Genomic DNA, 20570 nt, shown 5'->3' on the forward strand with positions numbered 1-20570 from the left:
TAAGAGATTTCTGAACTTCTTTCACTCAGAAGAAGTGAAAGAACTACTCTACTCTTTCTATGTTTTACAGTAGAAATGCTGTAGCATAAAAGAGGTTAATTTAAAACTATGCATAATTTTTTCTTTACACTAACTTATTGTTTTATGATACAAAATAAGCTATTTAAAGTTATTCAATATTTGTACACAAACAGCAATAAAAATATTTATTTTACAGTGGGTTTTTAGTAAATTGCATTTGAAAAATAAACTAAACATTTCCTAAACACGAATACGCTAGTTAGATTTCTAAAAAATTGATGTAAAAGACAGACAATTTGCAACTACTCACATATCCACAGTACTGTGAATGTAGGGACTCCAGTCCAGTAGTAGGGTCTACGTCAAGGAGCTGAATGTAGTTGGTATTACATAAGGAATGTCCGAAGTTTAGCGCTACATCAGATTGACTCAAGTTATAAATTATAATGGTGACAAGATACAAGTGCTGACATACCGGTAACTTAATTTATTTATGATAAGGTAATAAGAATTACAATTACTTACACTTTAACTTGAGAACCAACAGTTGGTATAGACAAATTTACACAAAAAACAAGTCAAACAAAAATAAACAAAATACAAAATTCATTAAATTGATTATATTTTTTTTACATTTCCTTTGATTAAGTTTAACTCTAGTTCATTATCAATTGCCGGATGCACATTTTTGAGATTTGTGTGAAGGGGATTTAAAAACATTCAAAACCATAAATAAAATCTAGGAGAATAAGTATAATTTATGTTGTTTATTATTCTGCTTAGGAAAAAATTAAAAACATATTGTGTCAATGCATTTAATTAAAAATTATATTGTTCATTTAACAATGACCTGAAAAAAATCATAACAAGATGAACATAATATTTGTGAAAAGTAATGATTTTGATAAACTGTTTTGGATAGTTGTCTGATATAAAATTATAATATTTAGTTCTGAACATTATCAAATTTATTTAAATATCATGAGTAGGATGTTATTCAAGTCTTATATCAAAATGTGCAAAAAATGGCTATTGAGTGAATTTAATAGTTGTGTATTTGTTGTGATCAAAAATTATTAAGGGATATTTAATAATATAATATCTTGTTTTGTATTAATAACCAGACTGAAATAAGTAATAATGTTGCAAAATATTTAATATTAGATGGTAATGTGTTGTAATAATGTATAAAAGGATTGAAACAAACTCTGAAAATATCAAATAACATTGACAGCACCATTAATTAATTACATAAATCTAAAAATAGTATTTAAATTAATTAAGTAACATGCTATGCATCAATAACCTGAACTTGCAAAACATTTACCACAGTTTTAAGCCATGCCAGCATAGTAACAGTTTGTACCAGCAGTTGATGTCTTGGTGTCATTGACAAAGGACAAATTGATCAATCTAATTTAACCCTCTGAGCGTCCATCATATTTCCCTAAACATCCACCTGTTTTTATAGGTTTTTCAGTATTTTTTTTTGCATAATTCATAAAAAATCTTAAGAATAGTTTAAATATAGAGTATTATACATCATTTTTCTTTTAAAGAATCACAGAATATGATTATATAAAAATTAAAATTTAAAAAAATTCTTTTTGCAACAGCCTGTGAAAGGGAAAAAAATATTTTAGAAAATATTTTTTAAATATAAAAGTATCCACATGGTATTATTATATTCCTTCTAGAACAATTTCATAATAGGCAAATTATAGCAAATTTAGTCATGAACACATAAATATAACAGAGTTATAGGGTTCTGTGAATATATTCATAGTGTTATACAAACTTACATGGATATGCACAAATTTGAATTTTTGCCTATTTGGTATTGTTAAGTAACACAACAATAAAATGTTCTACTGATGTAGGAGCAGGCCGAGGGGCTACTTCTTCTGGTGCTGTAAGTTCTTGTGAGTTCATCAATTAGAACCATCACAAATTTTCTTCTGGGCATAGGCTTGTCTGTGTTTTTTGAATATAAGATGGAGTCAAAAATTGCCATGTCAAGGAGATTATAAAAGATTTTTTTTCCAATAGCGAGTGGTGGTTCGCGAGCATTATATGTGATAGATGGATTTATCTTTCATGTCCACTCCACCCATGTATAAATTATGCTGCTGTATTTTTTTTATGGCTTTTATTACAGCCTCACAGTGACTTTTGAACCCGTAGGTCTTGGGCATGACAAGCTGTTGACAAAAGGTATACTGGTTTTCGGGTTTTGTTGTGTTTTTTTTCGGGGACCTCTTCTAAAATAAACACTCTGTTGTTATATTATTATAATATTATATATATATATATATATATATACTCGTATATTAATATAATATTACGCCAATAATAGTGCGGGTTGAATTAATTTGATCTGCAAGTGCCTGCCGTCTTAAAATAAGACGGCGACGTTTAGACAAAGGTGCCGTCGACTTAAAACAATTCGGCCGACACTCGGAGGGTTAACCTTAACATTTTCATTGATTTAAAAACATAATTTAAAAATGAGAATTAAATAAAATATTAAATGCAGGTGAACAAACATAGTATATTGTGTAATATAAATTGAAACAAGTTTTTTTTCTATGGGAGGGTTAAATAGCATTAAAGACAATATAATAAAATTTTTGACATAAATTGAACTTACTTAGAAAATTGAAAACCAACTGGTTACCATGAGGTACAGAGATGTCCCAACGACAAGAATTGTCCTCCTTATAGGGGGAAGGGTAGAGTGGGGAGGAGAATTTGCCATAAGGTTCACGGAACTGACCCCCACATCCTCGACCTGTCAAAACAATAAAGTGTTAGAGATGATTAAGAGTACATGTTTATTAAGTTTAGATCTACTTTTAACAAAAAGTCTTTGAACATAAATATCTAATTTTAGAATATATTATAGAATGCATTCAACAAGCATCATATTGCAGGATCACGGATAGTATCCATTCTTGACTATATCAATCAATTTATTGTAAGTACATATAATAATAGAACATATAAATGATAGAACAAATATAGAATAAACATAATAAATTAAAATAAGTTAAGGTAACTAAATATTTAGAAAATGTTCCAGATTATGTTATTGTGGGGTAACCAATACTGTCCTTTTATAATTATATAATTGATGTGACTTTTTAATTTTTGTATTTATTTGAAAAACATATGGTCAATATTATTATTTATTGTGCTGTGTCAATAAAGAGGGTGTTCCCCATTGTATGTTGTGCAAATATTTACTGTAAAGAATAATTTTTACTTGTCTCAACTACCCCAGGAAAATTATTGCAGGCAATTTAAATGTGTCTGTATTCAATTATTGTTAATGTATTGTATACACGATATGAGACAGTGGTAGAGAGGGCTTGAAAACCCTAACTCCGCCTCTTAAAGGCATTTTTCATTTCAATATTATTTACATTTTTTAGTAAAACTCAAAAGAATAAAAACATTTACAACATGCTCTCCTTACACAGATCATGACCTATTATAGATTGAGATACAGAGGTGGAAAGGCTCCCTCTCAAAAGCACTTATACTATGACCAGTGGACAGCAAAGTCGTTCGTCTCTCTTGTACTATAATAATGATATGAACCATAAACTGTTACATATACAGAGTGAGGCAGACCACTGTGATGTATAGTGGCTGAACTGAGAAACCTACCTTTTACTTTTATCATTTTAACAGAATCCTCTGTACTTTGACCCTAACAAATATTTACTCTATGCAAATGTAAATAACAGGCATATACAATACATATACATACACACACACACACACACACACACACACACACACACACACACATATATATATATATATATATATATATATATATATATATATATATATACAATCTATATACAATATACATACAATATATGTACAATCATATACAATCACAATCAAATTGTCCTATATCCAAAGTTTGAATATGGTTGGGTAAATCATGAATGTATAGTAGACACAAAATTATACTTTAAATTAAGCCTTATGAAAATTCAACTAACTATGTATGTACATGTTTTATTAACAGATAGTATGTTGCATATTGAATTGGGTTACCTGTTTTCTGTCAGTTATATAAAAACTAAAAAATACCACTTGCTAGAGTTTTCTTCAACCCCTTTACTACCCTTTTCATTTTCACTTTTGAGACTATACTCATATAAAGGCCATTGATTGGAGTATTCTGTAGGCAAGGGTCTCCAAGATAAAACTTCAAACTATGCAAGACCTTATTTTGGTGCCTTGGTCCTCTCCCTTCCACCAACACTTCCAATTTTACCACCTTATAGTTTTTTGAACTATTATTTTTTTGTTACAAATATCCACTCAATAACAATAACCTCCAAACTATCTAACAGCATACATAGGTTTAATATAAGTATTTGTAGTTAGAGAAAAGTGGGAGAAGGGTAGAGTTGATAGCGTATGTAATTACATAATAGCATATTCAAATTTTAAGTTTGAGCATCGAAATCCATCAACTCATATTCTATGTGAGGGGAATGGATTGGAATAGACGTTTTAATACAGAATTACAAGATAAAAATACAGGATGTATGTAAAAAAATTCTGTAAATTAGCAACAGGATTTTATTACCTAGAAACTACAGAAACGTAACAAATTCTCCAATCATGACAAGGTAATATTAGGTATTGGTTACAACAATCAGCTGATCATTAATCGGTAGTTAAACATCATTAATAATTCATTTAGTTTATTTTAAATGGGGGGGAGGGGGTGTTGATCAATAAAACATTTATTATTCCTTTATTAATAAGATTATCATAGTAAAAAAATGTGTTATCAAAATTAATGTTGATATGAAAGTAACCCATATTTCTCTATTCTCGTAAATGTTTCATAAAATCTCCTGTTTATGATTTATTACAGTTTGAAAATTGTGTATGGCCACCATTTTTAAAACGCTATATAATATTTTTCTGAAACTGTTTACGAGCAGATTTTAATCACTTGTTTCAAAGTTTGAACTTTATATCATTATTCAGTTTGAAGAAATAATATTTTTCTAAAAAACACAGACAGGTGGTAAACTAAGCAAGATAGGAATATACTTTATACAACATTTCTTATTTTGACATGAGAAATCAAATGGTGAAGTTTGGTAGAGTAATTTTTGGACACTCTGTATTATTTTAATATTTCTTTTAATTTAGTGACCTTACTAGGCAATAGCACTGGTTACATGCGAGGGGCATGTTTTGATCACTCAAAGATTATAATCTTTGCAAAACCAATATTTTTAAAAGTTATTAAATTTAGATTATACATTGCAGTTACTTTCTTTCTTGTCAATAACATTAATATAATTTGCTAGTTTTGTCCTTCTTTATGAGAGCAGATGATTTTAATTTATTTTCCATACATATTTAGATTTGTTTGTAAAATTAAGTACCTGTAAATCATTTCTAGGAAATATTATTAATTTTCAATAAATATAAAACTAACAATATCTCATTCGACATCATCAAAATCAGGTGGTAGATATGTGACTAGCTAAACCATTCCCTAGCAAACTAAATATAAGATTATACATACATTAAGTCCCATTTTTTTTTATTCATAAGCCATTTAAGTTAAATAATTTCCAAATTTTGAATGTTATTCCACAAACTAAACTGTAATATAAGGCAAAACACATCACTGTTCCTATGTTTTCCACTATTTTCAGTAGATTAAATAAAATTCCAGTATAATTTTCAATATTTGCCTTAACCTGTAGAGGAGTACGGATGGCTATAACTGTCAACCTACCTAGGTCCACTAGAGTAAGCAAAAGTTATCATTATGGACTCCAGGGAGTAAAGTAAACTTTTTAGTTTGATTGGATCCAAATGTAATGAAACAATATCAAAATTCAAAATAATATATTATTTTTACATTCTAGGCATTAAAACTGACAGTTACAATATTTTTTGAATTTTTGAAAAGTATGATAATTTTTTTAAACATGGGTACAAGAGGAGTTGGCATGCGAAAATGCCTGGACATTTGGCAGCAAATCTGTAATTATATTTTCTGTTATAGGAGTCAGCACCTTACAGTAATAGTTACTTTTAACATTTCACAGTTGAAATAGTATGTAAGAACAGCTACTAGAGAATGTAACAGCGGTAATATTGATTACACGATCTAGCTTGTGATGGATGGTTAAAACCGTCATTACTTTTTTCAGACTATAACTCTGTCAGTACTCTTTTGGAACCACTTTCAGCTACTCCTCAACAGTTTGATATCTTGCACAACCTCCAAAGAACATTAATATACTTTAAGTAAATTTCAAAATTATTTCTATTAGTCAATTCTATAACATAAGCAGTATAGCATTGGTGCAGTTTTATTAGCTTGATACTATTGTTTATTATATCAGAAAATGATTTTGTTTTGTTTGATGAGAAAATCCAGCACCACTGCTCAGAACAATTGGTTCCTTCAAGAGCTCAGCTAACGTGAATCACAGCCTTTGCTATCAACTTCAACTAGAGTTACTGGCTGTACAATAAATAATATGTACAAACAGTTAATAATTTAAATCTTTTTTTCACTAATTACACTACACATATAAATCATCCTTGTGTCATTAAACTTCTTTGACATAATTAAATTTACATTAGAAAACGTACTCAAGAAACATCTTGTAATATTTATGTCTTACATAGAATACAAAAGTATTACATTTATAAAACAAAAATATTTCTCTATAAATGAAGTTGAATATTTCTAGGTAGTGCATACCTTTATCTGTAGTTGTGTAGATCATGTCAAAATAGCCTGAGCGGAACATTACCAGAAATTTAATGTACAGTGCCGGGCCAGTGGAGAAAATGGGATTTGGTTGAAAAGAGGCGTCACAGAACGACGCTAGTTCCTGAGCTTGGTCATTGATGCCATCATACACCTGTGTAACATCCACATTTAAATATATTACATAAGAAGTGTGTTAAACAAGGATACTAAAATATGATTTAAAGTGCCACATAATGGTAACCTGACAGCTAATTGACTATCTTTGAAAATAATCTCCAATAAAATGTTAGTTTATTTTCTTTATTATTTAGTCAAAGGTCTTTAATACAATGTTTCAATACAAAAATAGTAGTCATGCAATGTAAATAGGTTTTTCTATTGATAGCTGAACAGGAACAGACTTGGGACAGAAGCAGGATACATAAAAGGGGGATGATAAAAAGAGAGCTGAAACCCACAACAATGACCCTAATAATTGTGACACTTGGCCACTCCATGGTTCTACATAGCTACTACAGCTCTACCAGTTTCACATAAAAAGTGATGTAATAGTATTATTATTAAGTAAGTATTAGTGGTATGAAGTATATTAGTATAAGTAGTAATATTAAGTAGTATTATTATTAATAATAAAAGGCATATTAATAAATGTCTATATTATGGTGTACTTGAGGTTTAAAGGCTCTTCACTTGGAGCAATTAAAAAACCAATTAACCCTGGAAGTGGCAAAAGATTAGTTAGTACTAGTCTTTCTTGCAGCCCCTTTCTTAATCAAACTTTTGCTATTGGAAATTAAATTCTAATAGGTTTTATTTTATACAGATTATTGCGGAAGTTCTGCTATTTAATGTGATGTATAGTTTACTGAATTATAACATATAATATATACAAATAAGCTAATCCCCCCAACATCTATGAGACCAATCTCTCCCCCCAAATGAACTAATTATCCCCCTCTCATATTTTTATTTTACACCTCTTCCTGTTAAGCAAGTAGGAATGGGATTATTAAATATAAAATAAGATGAAAATTTTTACCCTTGAACTGCCAATCAATATTATATTGTTGATCTAAATTGTGTTACAAGTGGCAATCAACATTATAATGTTGATCTGACATGCATATAATGTGTTTTGACAGTTCATACAGTACGTAAATCACTACCACCACTATTTATATACCGTTTCAAACAGAAAGAATTGCGGATTTCAATGGTAAAATTAGTTTTTTTTTGTTTTAGCAATAGTAATGCCACAGTGATGTCATAAATCTTGCCAGAAAGATTTTCTTCATCTAGACATTTTGAAAATTAGTGACATATCATGGGTATGATTTATAGCTTGTTATGGCTTTGTTTTAGACTATACTATGCTAAATTTTGGTATATTTTGGAAATATTTAGTATAAAATTTAATTTATCTTGTTATAACAAAAATCATATCAATAGTAACAAATTTGAGGATTTCCCACCACTTTAAAACAATTTAAAAACTTTGGAATTGGTTATTAATTAATTTATTGTTTTGTAATGCATATGATTCTCTACATTTTGGTATATTTGGAAACATTTAGTGTAAGAATTACATTTTTTGTAAATATTTGAAAATAATCATAACCATAGTGACAAATTCAGCCTTTCATGTACTATTTGTGGTTTTTCAATATATATAACTATTCTTAAAGAGAACCTGGATACCACTATTTATACATTTTCTGGACCAGATAACATGAAGAATAAATTGGCTGTCTTATATTCTAATATTTATAATATTATCACACTTTATCAGAGGCAGTCCCACCACTTAAAAAAGTTGTGGGTTTTTTTTAATGATTTATACATTTTTTTATACCATAATTATCTCCACATTTGGTGAAAACAATGTATTGCACATATAGGTATATAGTAAAAATATTTAAAGTACAGGTACAAAACACTCAAAAATGGCCTGCCATCTGTGGAAACAATGAATGTCAGTTTGAGGGTTAATCTAATAACTAGTTTATTTTAATATAAAATTCATCTTGTACTCTGTAAGAAAATAAAAAAAAGTGAAAGTGAATCAGGGAAATACTAATTGAATGAGTTTTAACATTTTGACAAAATTTACTTATGTTTCGTGGTTATAGAAAACTGATCAATGTTTCATCAACTGGTTCAAAATATCAGCTTACTTAAAATATATACTTAATATTAATAGTTGTTCAACCAAGTGTTACTCATGCTTGTTCTGAGGTGGTTTTTTTATTATTTTGATCCAACTCATAGCTCTTTCAGCTGAACAGCTGGTTAAGGAGGAGAGAAAGCAGAATGTTACAGATCCTGTTCAAGTTAGGGAATCCAGAGAGCTGCTGTAAACACATGTATGGCATAATAAATCCTCGTTTAATCCACAGCTCTACAGTTGTAGTCATATTTTCTATCTGCTCATCATCTATTTCTTCTTCATTATTAGAATCTTATGGACATACTTTATTACTACTACTTTTTTGTCTTTCTTTTTTTGTACTGAATTTTTTTTGTTTTTGGCTCTAAACCAGAGATATCAATGTTGTAGTCATTGTTATACAAATTACAAGCTCTGCAGCTCAGCTACAGTTTCATTACTATAAAAGTGATAAAAGTAATACAATTCTTCTACAATACTTGACTGTAAATCATCATTCATTTTGATGAGTTTATCATGTGAAATAATGCCATTTGGGTCATTATGGCCAATGATTGTTCAGAAAACTGATCTTCTAATGGTTCAGTCATTGTATCAAGGATCTTGGAATAAACATCAACTTTAATTTTCTTTAAGGGGTCAGTTGTTACTTTGTCAACTGCTAGTTCATCGATAAATCTTTTCCTTTTCCATGATCTTTTTGATGTTTGAGAGGTAAGCTCGTGTGATTCTAAGAATACATTTATCTCTGAACACACATTATTCCACTATGCATAATTTCTTAATGAATTATGCTTCTTTTTTATTTCATTCCTCACCGAGTAAAAAGTTCCGTAAAGAACTGTAGTGCCTCAAAGGCAAACTGTCACAGGGTTAAGAACTTTAAATATGTTGTTGGCTATATGCATGGCATCTACAATTCAAAATTGGTCGACTGTTTCACACACCTTTACATTTAGCTATAATAGGGGCATAGATATTTGAATAATTTTCCGAGATCAGTTAATGAAGGGTTTGTTTTATCAGATCAAAAAAGGACAGCACTGTTTGTAAACAATCGTTCTTACTTATCCATCTAGTTGTGTCCTTTAGTTTTAATTTTTTTGATCTGTTTATCCAATCTTTAGAGTTCTTCAAGTTTTCTGTAAGTTTATTGCTGTCAATGGCCAGAAAATAATATGTATATTTCTTGAAAAAATGAAAACTTATTCCTTACTTGCAAACCTACAGTATGTGCATAACATCACACATAAAAAGCAGTAAGACATAATTGATTTTGCCCTATTTGAATAATTGATTTCACACCAATGTAATTTCCACTCATGTTAGTAGCTCTGTCCATGCTTTGACTAATAATATCCTGTAGATTGATATTAAGGTAGTTTAAAGAGTCAATTATTACATGACTAGACATACTTTTTCTCCACGTCCTTCGTATCTCCACTTGTAAAAACTGTTAAAGATGTTCCACCGGTTTTGCTCCCAAATCTCCATCGGAAAAGTGTTGGACGTAGCGTACGAAAACTGCAGTTGCTTCTTTTGTGCTTGCATGAAATGTAGAATCCACAATGCTATAGTAGTACTTTGTAGATGTAATAATGTTGTGCAATAGTAGAGACACAAGCTTGCTCATAACATTTATGAGGTCAAACTGTTTTGGTAGCTCAAAAATTTGGATGCCATCTTTTTATCTCTTAGCCTAGACTCAATCTTCTCACAATAGACTCAAGCATCTGGGTTATCCAAAAGTCAAAAGTTTTATTAATTTTCCTTAATAATAACCTTCAAGATTTCTCAGTGATGTTTGACAAGTTCATTATTTTGTTCCATAACCCTGGAATCTATTCTATTTTCTACTAACCAATGTATTTTCTAAACTTGAGATTCCAAATGATGTTTTGATTTCTCTTGAAGCTCAATACCATGTTTCTTATCCATCCTGTATCCTGTTATAGACCATACAGTTTGATTTCTTGATGATGCAAATAACATGTAATGCACAAAGAAAGCAGCATCTTTAGATTTGTTGTTAAGTATTTTCTTTTGAAGGTGCCATTGGATATGAGACATTTTTCCACAAAGGTAGAAACTTTCTCCCACTAGTCAGTATACAAAGATGTTCATTAGTCTATTGATTTTCAATTCTGAGAGTTAGGTTTATTTGTTGGGAAGTTGATTTTTTATTTGTATATACTTCTGGGTCAGAAACAGTTTCTAAACTGTCAAGTGTGTGTTGGTCAGTATCAGGACCTGTAACTTGACTTGCAAAAGACTGTGAAGGTTCAGAAGAATTTTAGCAGTTATTTAATTTATGAGTATGCTTGCAGTGCTCAACCCACTCATCTTGCCAATGTACTGTTTTGTACAACAGTTCCAGGCACTTGTACTTGTATGTCTGTTTTAATGTTCGAGGCATATCTACTAAGGAAATAGGTATATTGTTCACTAACACAGGTTCATAGTATACTGGCAGCATGAGAGCAACTCAGCAACTGACTATTGTGATGAGAAGGCGAAGTGGACTAGCGAAGGTTAATGCCCTGCCTCCTTGTTACTCTCCACCCAACACAAGTAAACTGCGATCACTGCCTTATAAAATCATAGACATCAATAATTGATTATTAAACTAAATTATAAATTATTTAACTAAAACAGAGAGCGCCCAAGGCCTGATGATGTAAAGTACATGACATTTGGGTAATGCAATGCAGGCTAATTGCATTAAAACTGTAGTACAACGTAAAGCTAGAAACGCAACATTTAATCAAGTTTATTAGTCCAAGGTTAATTTTTTTTAATCTTCCCAAAAAGGTTTATAACACCACTGGTGTCATGTCCCCCCCCCTTGTAGACACTCCTGCTAAAAATATATAACATTGGGATACTAAATTTGATTTATCACTTCTGCTCACCTGCAAAACATTGATAATTTCTAAAAAAATTATATTAATTTTCTATGACAGTAGGTTCTTTTTATTGATTTGCATAGAACATTTTTTGGCATTTTTTATATTTTGAAAAATATAACAAATATTTACAAAATAATTGTTATAAATCTTTTATTTGGAAATTTTTATTTTGACTTTCATTTATTTTTATTGATGTAATAAAACATTAATATTTTTTAATAGCAGTTTACACAAAAACGTTGGCTGTATTGATAAAAAAAAACAATATTATAAATTTTATTGATTTATTTTGAAATTGTAGTTCAGTTATCATGTAAATGTTTGGTTTTACACATAAGTAAGTCCAATTATTAAGATTTAATAACACCATAATCATTCTGAAGTCATTGGTATATAAGAAGATAAATTATGTATAATCTTTAGCTTATATGAATTTAAAAAATGTAACTTTCAAAGAGACCAAAAAAGATGTTCTACTATAGAATTTAAGCATTGCCACGCCTATAGTGAACATTTAGTTTTTAAAATGCTTTAAATTTTTACTAAATAACATTTATAGGGTCTTGAATATTTCTATAAGTGTAATTTTAAAAGTACTGTTTGTATCATGTTTCATAAACTTAAACTGGACATAAGTAAAAAAAGTATTATTACATTTAGAAGTAATGCTTCATAAATCTTACTGAGATACCATATTTTATTTATATTTAATTATCAATTTTCGATAGATTTGACCCTTTTATACAGCTAATAGGACTGTCCATTGGATCAGATACATTAGTTAAGAATTAAATAATGTTATGCAATTATTACAACATACAACCCTTTGCGATCCGACGGCCAGTACTACAGGCCACATACAAACTCAGACAGTGTGGACTATTTACCGTGGCAGCTATCTCCTGCACTCGGACGGCCACACACAAAACTCAGACAGCGGGGACTATTTACCGCGTCAGCTGTCTTCGGTGCTCGGATGAACAGTACTAAGAAGCTTCCTATCACTGCATACAGCACAGTGCTTTATTTTGCCACCTTCTAGTAGGAATGGAAGATGTAATTCTTCAGTGAGTCTTTCGTCTTCATTGAAATTCGATGGTCTCCCCCGTTTGTTTATATTTCTTATATTGCCAACCATTTCTTTAATTAGGATTTTTCTGAACTTTCTTCTTTGCCGCACAAGCTTGTCTTGATTATGATTATATAGTATAAATGAGTTGAATACAGCTATTTTAAGTAGCAAAAAAAAATTTTCACCACTTTGCACTTTTCTTTGTGAATGAATATGAAGAGATATATGGTACTGGTCAGAAATGTTGACTCATCCCATGGGTTTGTTGTATTTACAAACTATCTTAGGTTTTTGAACCTCTTCCATTATCACATATCTATCGAAATTTACTCTTTAGTTCACAATCTACCCATTCTCGCCAGCCTTTGTCTTCGGTTTCTTCCTTATCGTCCACACTGGCTACCTCTTCCTTATTCTGTTCATCAATAGTAACTTCATTAAGACTATTATCTATTTCACTTGAATATTCCTCACCCAGTTCTGCACGAAGCTCGTTTCCAAATTCTTCGCCTACATCTGAGTTTAAATCACTATCATGTAAAGAACTAATCTCACTATCACTATCATAAACTTCATTTAATAAATGTCTCAACTCTTCTGAGCGTAAATTCTCTTCCATATTTAGTGTTTTATAATTACAAGAAAGAATTAACTAGGAATCTATAATAATATTTACAAAAGACAGCTAATAGTTTTAGGTCTACACATCCCAAATACTGAAATAATTCATTATGCTGTAAAACAGGAACACTCATAAGATTGTTACAATATTACGGGGATAAAAGTCTTAAAAATTATAAACTATATACTTATTTACAAAAACTACTTAAAAACATCACTCATATAAAAGAATACTGTTATCCTGTACGCACTAAATTGATGCAAACAAATAATATAATTTAGCCAGTTAATTTGGCACTAAAATGCAGAAACAGCTGTTCGTACAGTTAAATATTGCCTCACTAGATTTCAGCACATTTCAGAATAACACAATATAAAGAAACTAGTTATTTCTTTACGAAAATCCCTAACTTAGCGCACTATTATTATAGATTTAACAGAAATGATGTAATCACTATTAACAAGCTAATACCATTGTATTCATCACGAAATTGCTTTTCTTACAATACATATTGTTATTTACTTTAAATAAGAATAATAATATTTGTAAAAATGTTTATTTTCCGAGGCCAATGCTGATGGCTTTCCGATTGTTACAGGAATTTTATCTAGGCCAGCTCTACTGGCCATCTGATCACCAGGGACTACTACTGCAAAAATAAATACGAGGATAGCCTATGAATACTATACCTGATCACAAAGGGTTAAAGAATTTGATACAATATAAAATAATAATTTGAGGGGTTCCAAATGCAATATTTTAGGTATATTTTAGGCAAATGGAGGGATTTAGGTATATTTACGATACCTAAACATATCTTTTAAATATAACAGTAATGTTTTTGTATTGTCATCTACGTTTTTGTTGCATTCCGTTTCTGTTGAACGATCATCTGCACAATACAGCCTTTTATACAATACTGAATCAACTGATCTCAGTATAAGCTTACAGTATGACACTTACAATCATCTTGTTTTCTGCTCCGGTAGGTGCCGAAGTACTTCGTGGACAGAAGAAGGAGTCAAAGTAGAGAGAGATGGTAGTGTTAGAGATTGGAGCTTGGATTCTGATGAGACAGGCGTCATTCTCAAAATTCTGATAGAATTTGTTAGCTTTTATTCGTCCATAAGGCGATGTATAGTTCTCACTACAACCTGCAACAGTAAATTGTATAATGGGATAAATTTCTTATTATGCTGTTGAATGTGTATGTGTGTGTGCACGCGCGCGCGTGCACGCGTGCGCATATAATTGTATTAATATAATATCAACAATTGATAGTCAAGCAACAAAAAAACAAGGTATACAATCATTGTTTTAAAAAAAGATTGTTGTGAAAAGTGAAATAAATGTCTGGCATACCAAACTTAAAGCAGTTAATTACTGAAGTTCTTCAAAATCATAATTTAAAAATCAATTAAATGAATGTTCATACGAGGTAGAGTCAGAAGGGAAAATATTTGACTTTATAGTTAGCAGCACAGTTGGTGAAATTTTGAGTCATTTGGCATTACTGACAATGTATGAGAGACACACATTTTTGAGAAGTCACACACTCACTGAAGATGACATTTTGAGTTGACCATCACTCCTCTCCCACCACAATGTTGTTCAAATTTCAGAGAATTGTGTTCATGGATAGCCAAATAATGAAATACGGTAGTAACTGAATGTGAAATTTCTAATAGGACTGATTACAAAGTTCTTCATGGTGATGTAAACATGCAGTGTTATGTGTGTGTGGTTCTGAATATCTAATTACTTGAATTGAATAAAAGTCAGATTTAACACACACAAACGCATGCATGTGCGTGTACACACACATGTACATATACATACATATATGTGTATTTATGTATTTGGCCATGGTTGAGATGTCTGACAAAGATGGCAATTTATAGAAGAAACTAGTGACTAGTGACAAAATACTGCACGTAATATTTTATTTAGAATCGTCAGACTATTTGAATAGAATTAAAAAAAAATCAATGAATACAGACAGAATAAATCTTTCAGAAACAATCTGCAGCGTTTAATAGCTCTAAAAAAAGTACTAGATGGCACCTCCAGCAGTATTGCCAACTGCAAGATGTCTCTAAAACAACCATAGCTTAAATTTCATATAAAGCTTTTATAGTTATGTTACAATAACCCATGTTATTTATTATATCTTATTATTAATTAGATGTTTCTAATGGTTCAAGAGGTTCATAATGTAAAAATATTTTTTTTCAGAACATCTCATTAGAAATATTTTCATATAGCTTTAAAAAATGTATCTTTGTTATAAAAACTCTAAATCAAGATTCAGAACTTGTGAATAACCACTTACAACACCATGCTTATGATTTTTTCTCTAAATATTGAGTTAGATTATTAGATAAGAGAATAAATGGGGACTATGATTTGGTGATCGCAAATTCTTAATTAATACATTTAAGCGATTCGTTTTTAAGGATAGAACAATTTTAGCTCAAGTAATAATATTGCTGCAAACATGTTTTAATTTAGATTTAAAGATTATATTCAATGCACAAATAAATGTTACAATGTAAATTATGTAATATTGAATTGAATAGGATGAAAATATAGTCTAAATGTTTATTCTCTCAATGGCAGATCACTTGCTGGATAACTAATTTTAATAATGATGGGAAAGAAAAGTGTCCAGAGTGTTACCTTTCATGCTGTATTCCAGTTTGAAACCAAAGTGTGGCGTGGCTCGAGTAGCTTCGAAGACCAGTTGCACATTCTTATTGGTTACAGTCAAATTAGCCTTTTGTGATCCACACCACTTATGTACTTGGGTGCCCTATCAAAATTAAAATTGTTTTTAGACAAAACATGAAGCTTGGAGCAAACAATTCACACAGTTTATTTTATTAGAACTTTGTAATGAGTGAATGATCATAATATTCGTTATTGGAGGGTTTAAACAATTTATCTCTTAACTTACCTTCAATGGTAAACATTTTTTTAACACTAATTCAATGTTTCTTGATTTCTCTGAGGATATTCTCCATTGAAATTACACCAATGGGTGAAACTTTACATATACAGTACTTGTATATTTTCAGACAAAAATTAGTACACAAGGTAAAATTACTACATTAAATGTGGTTATTTACTCATATTTATTAATTTAAACAAACTCTCCAATAATATAAGTTATAAGTTATTATTACTTTTATTCAGTTATGTGGGTCCGAAGATGTTCTCATTGAGTACGAAAGGCCTCACAAAAATAAAAACTTATATTATTGGAGAGTTTGTTTAAATTAATATATAATTTCCAATAAGAAAAAAGCTTCAAGAATGTATTAAATGTGATATTTATAAAACTATTTGTGGGGTAGCCTGAACCATTATACTGAATATAACACATTATTTGGACTTGTTTGAAAGAATGGCCAAACCCCAGAATGGGAAGGTATTGGAAACTAGCTGATTGATATTATTACAGTCAATGCACTTGATGGTTATACTTTGTAGTAGTGCCTTTTCAACTGACTATACTATCAACAATAATTGTTGTATATTAAATAATAATTGGAGTTCCAATTACAGACTAAGAAAAAACACATCCATGGTAAAAATTAAATTTAAAATAATCATAACCATTCAATTCCAAAGCTAAACTTAACCATGAAGCATAATGTTGTTAAGAAAATGGTATTTTATCACAATGAGAACTTACAGTATTGAGAACAAACTGACTTACTTGTGTGAAGAAATCTAACCACAATTACTATATGAGGTAATCCTTTCTCTATGATATTGTTTATTATAACTATATAATTATTATTAGCTTTCATACAAAATCATTTGAATATAATGTTAACCCAATATAAGAAACTTTCTTCAAAAACTAATGATAAATATTATTTTTTATTACAAATAGATAAAACTCAAAACCTTACATTTATTAGACTCAATGTAATACTGTAACTTTGTACTGTTGCCTTGCCACTCGATCTTTGAATACATGTATTTCTTAGTAATTACTTTATTCTTTTAACTGATATAGCTTGTATAGGTTTGCATTTTTTTTAAAGCCTTGTATTTTATTCATATATGAATCAATATTAGAGCAACTGCTATTAATAATACCTGTCTGAATATTTCAGGATAAACTTACAAATGAGGGGAAGAATCTTCGAGGAGATAGATCAAATGTAAGCTGAAACTATAGACATATGATTATAAAGAGTAAAATTATCAGATTATTCAATCAGAGTTAAAATTACAGATAAACTTAAATATGTACAGTTAAAGATCGTGATTTGAATAAAACAATTAACTTAGAGATATGTGGAAGTTTGAAAGAATATTGATTGAGGATGTGTGGTCAAGACAATAATTGCTGACCACCAACTGCTATTTCTGATGTTAGTTCAGTATGTATTAGCCACTTTAAAGCACTTTGTTTAGTTTCTCAAGTTTTTACCCTACTTTGTTCACCCTGTGCTTGTTTTTAGTTGTCATCTCGACACAGAACCGACTGCGTTAGTGCATTTATTAGGCGGCATCTACGCATGTGATCGATCCTGTTAGTGTATTGTGTTAATTCAAGCGTGTTAGTGTCAATACAATGTCTAGTTTAGTGCGTGTCTACATATCGTTGTTTTAGTGTGTGTGTTTGTAACAAACATTATCTTTTACTATTCATTTTATTTAGTTTATTATTATTATAATTTAAATGGAAAATAATTTGGATACCATTGTTCTTCCTTAAATTGAATAGGTTGAAGATAATTGTTTCCCTATTTATGGTAGTGACAGTGAATATGATACTCCGCCAGAGTATTCGACACACAATGCAAACACTGAACAGTCTTGTAAAAGTGATGGGGATCCAGAACTTTTTGCTCCAATCTTACAACCCAAATGCCCTGTCAGGAAAAACAGATTTACGCTTTTCAAGTGTTGAGCTTGTTCAAGGTCTACATGCAAGGAAAATATTGCGAAAACCATACACATAATTGTGCAACAGAAGGAAAATAATAACTATTTATTCTGCAATTGTCATTGTATTTTCATATATTTTATATTTAATTTTTAATAAACAATGTTTGCTTGGTAAAGAAATTAACTTTATTTATTGTCTATTGTACATTAATAAACTAAATTGTGTTATTTATATGACAAATATATTTATAAATAAAAAAATGCACTACAGTATTCTAGAAAGTTTTATAAAATAATGTTATTATTTCTTTGCGCTAAAATAAGTATAAACTTATCCAAAAACAGATACAATATGTGTAATAAGTGTTAATAGCATCAAAACAAACATAAAAGCATAAACACAAAGGTAACATACAAAAACCCAATGTTAGATAACAGCTATACAGGAGACCTGCTACATATGTGGGTAGGACAGGACCTATCACGGGAAATATCGGTCAATCAGATGTTTAGTCATTTTAAAAATATTAAAATAATCCTTCTATGACCAAATATATACATTTTAAGTTACAATCAAATCTCTGATAACTTGATTACTATATTTCTGGGTGATACTGAACTAGAGGAAGTTAATGTTAAAGTGGATTTCTCTTCTGAACAGGGGAAGGGACACAAATTATATCTTATCCAAATTATCAACCGGACTTTTCATAATAAAAAATATCTACTCTATAAAATAAACAACTTTTATTCAACTGTTATTACGCTTCCATCTACTCACACATTGTATATTCAAATTACACTTTGGAGTTCCTCTTCAAACAAAAATATACAGAAAGTTTTATTTTGCAAAAAAGAGCAATTAGGTATATCAAACATTTAAAGTATAATGAATCACGTAGAAATGCTTTCCGTTTAAACAATTTTTTAAGTGTCCCATCAATTTATATATCCAAAACCGTTCTTTATATTCTCGACAATAGGCCATTAGAATCAAATATCATGCAACATAATTAAAACACTCGCTATAGAAACACATTTTCTGAATCACATTGTACAAAATGATATGTAACCAAATAAAGTTATGTATGTAGGAAGTTCTCTGAAAAGCTCTCTCAGTCCCTGAAGAACTTAGCCCGAACAAACAGTTTTAAATCTAAACTTAATAAATAACTGGTCAATCAATGTTATTATAGCTCTGATGACTGCTGCTATCCTAAGGGGTGGTAGGTGCTGTCAAAAAGCCTATGGATTGAGAAATGTATTAGTTTTTAAATTTATAATATTATGTTATACTTGCTTGAGTTTGTAAACTTGCATGACGTTCATCAAATAATTGGTTAACATTGTAATTGTGTTAAGGCAACTATTATACCCTTGAATAGTGTTTGTATAAGGAAAATAAATAAATAATGGTTTATTTGTAAAACCTTTAGAAAATAAATTAACAATGAGTGCCCTAACACAACCATAATGTTTTGAACCCTCTGAGTGTGAAGAGCTTAATGAGTGGGTTAGTGCCAAGCATTTGAAAGATCATATTACTCTGTGCCAAGCACAATATTTGAGGAGTTTTTCACCAAATAATTCACAACTTTTTCAAAAATAAGTGCAATGAGACGATTTTAGCTTTATTGTGTAAGGAAAAGAATGGCTATAACTTATAATATTTATTTTAATTATACACTCTGTAAATATTCTTAAATAAAAAAATGTATGCAAAATATTTAAATTGTTTGAATTTTGATAAACAGAAATTGTAATTTTATGATATTAATTTATTTGTATGCACCTTTTTATTGTTCCCTATTCATATAGAACCAAATATAGCCAGCCACCAAGTTTGAAAAAAGGAGAGTATCTGTATAATTGAGTTTTTATTTTTTTATACTGGTGCAAAAACTTATACTACTTGACATGCATAAAATCCATATTTATAGAAGCCATGAAACTGTAATTATGGACAAATATATGGTACTTTACCCAACAGTTCCAAAGTTCGCTTTTGTAGAATTGTTGCTATATATGTTTTGGGGCAAAAGTCCCATTTTCAGGTGTATAAAAACGCAAAAGTCAAATAAGTTAAA

General features: G+C 29.9%; 1 protein-coding gene and 1 long non-coding RNA gene across 3 annotated transcripts in view; one reads left to right on the top strand and one right to left on the bottom strand.

Moving 5' to 3' along the window:
* Positions 1-18625, top strand: part of LOC124362941 — a 27464-nt gene extending 8839 nt beyond the window's left edge. Inside the window, exons 3-5 of the long non-coding RNA XR_006922508.1 lie at positions 7191-7369; positions 17703-17750; positions 18054-18625. This is a non-coding gene — a long non-coding RNA (uncharacterized LOC124362941). The remainder of the gene's footprint in view (positions 1-7190; positions 7370-17702; positions 17751-18053) is intronic.
* LOC124362892 (cubilin-like) overlaps positions 1-20570 on the bottom strand; it is a 205892-nt gene that overhangs the window by 3716 nt on the left and 181606 nt on the right. For both annotated transcript variants that reach the window (XM_046817770.1, XM_046817778.1), the window contains 6 exons: positions 17714-17761; positions 16255-16387; positions 14539-14729; positions 6794-6956; positions 2672-2812; positions 332-435 (listed from right to left, as the gene is read on the bottom strand). In XM_046817770.1, the coding sequence (XP_046673726.1) occupies positions 332-435; positions 2672-2812; positions 6794-6956; positions 14539-14729; positions 16255-16387; positions 17714-17761 (780 nt within the window). The remainder of the gene's footprint in view (positions 1-331; positions 436-2671; positions 2813-6793; positions 6957-14538; positions 14730-16254; positions 16388-17713; positions 17762-20570) is intronic.

Source organism: Homalodisca vitripennis, chromosome 1, assembly GCF_021130785.1.
Source record: "Homalodisca vitripennis isolate AUS2020 chromosome 1, UT_GWSS_2.1, whole genome shotgun sequence".
Taxonomy (NCBI): Eukaryota; Metazoa; Arthropoda; class Insecta; order Hemiptera; family Cicadellidae; genus Homalodisca; species Homalodisca vitripennis.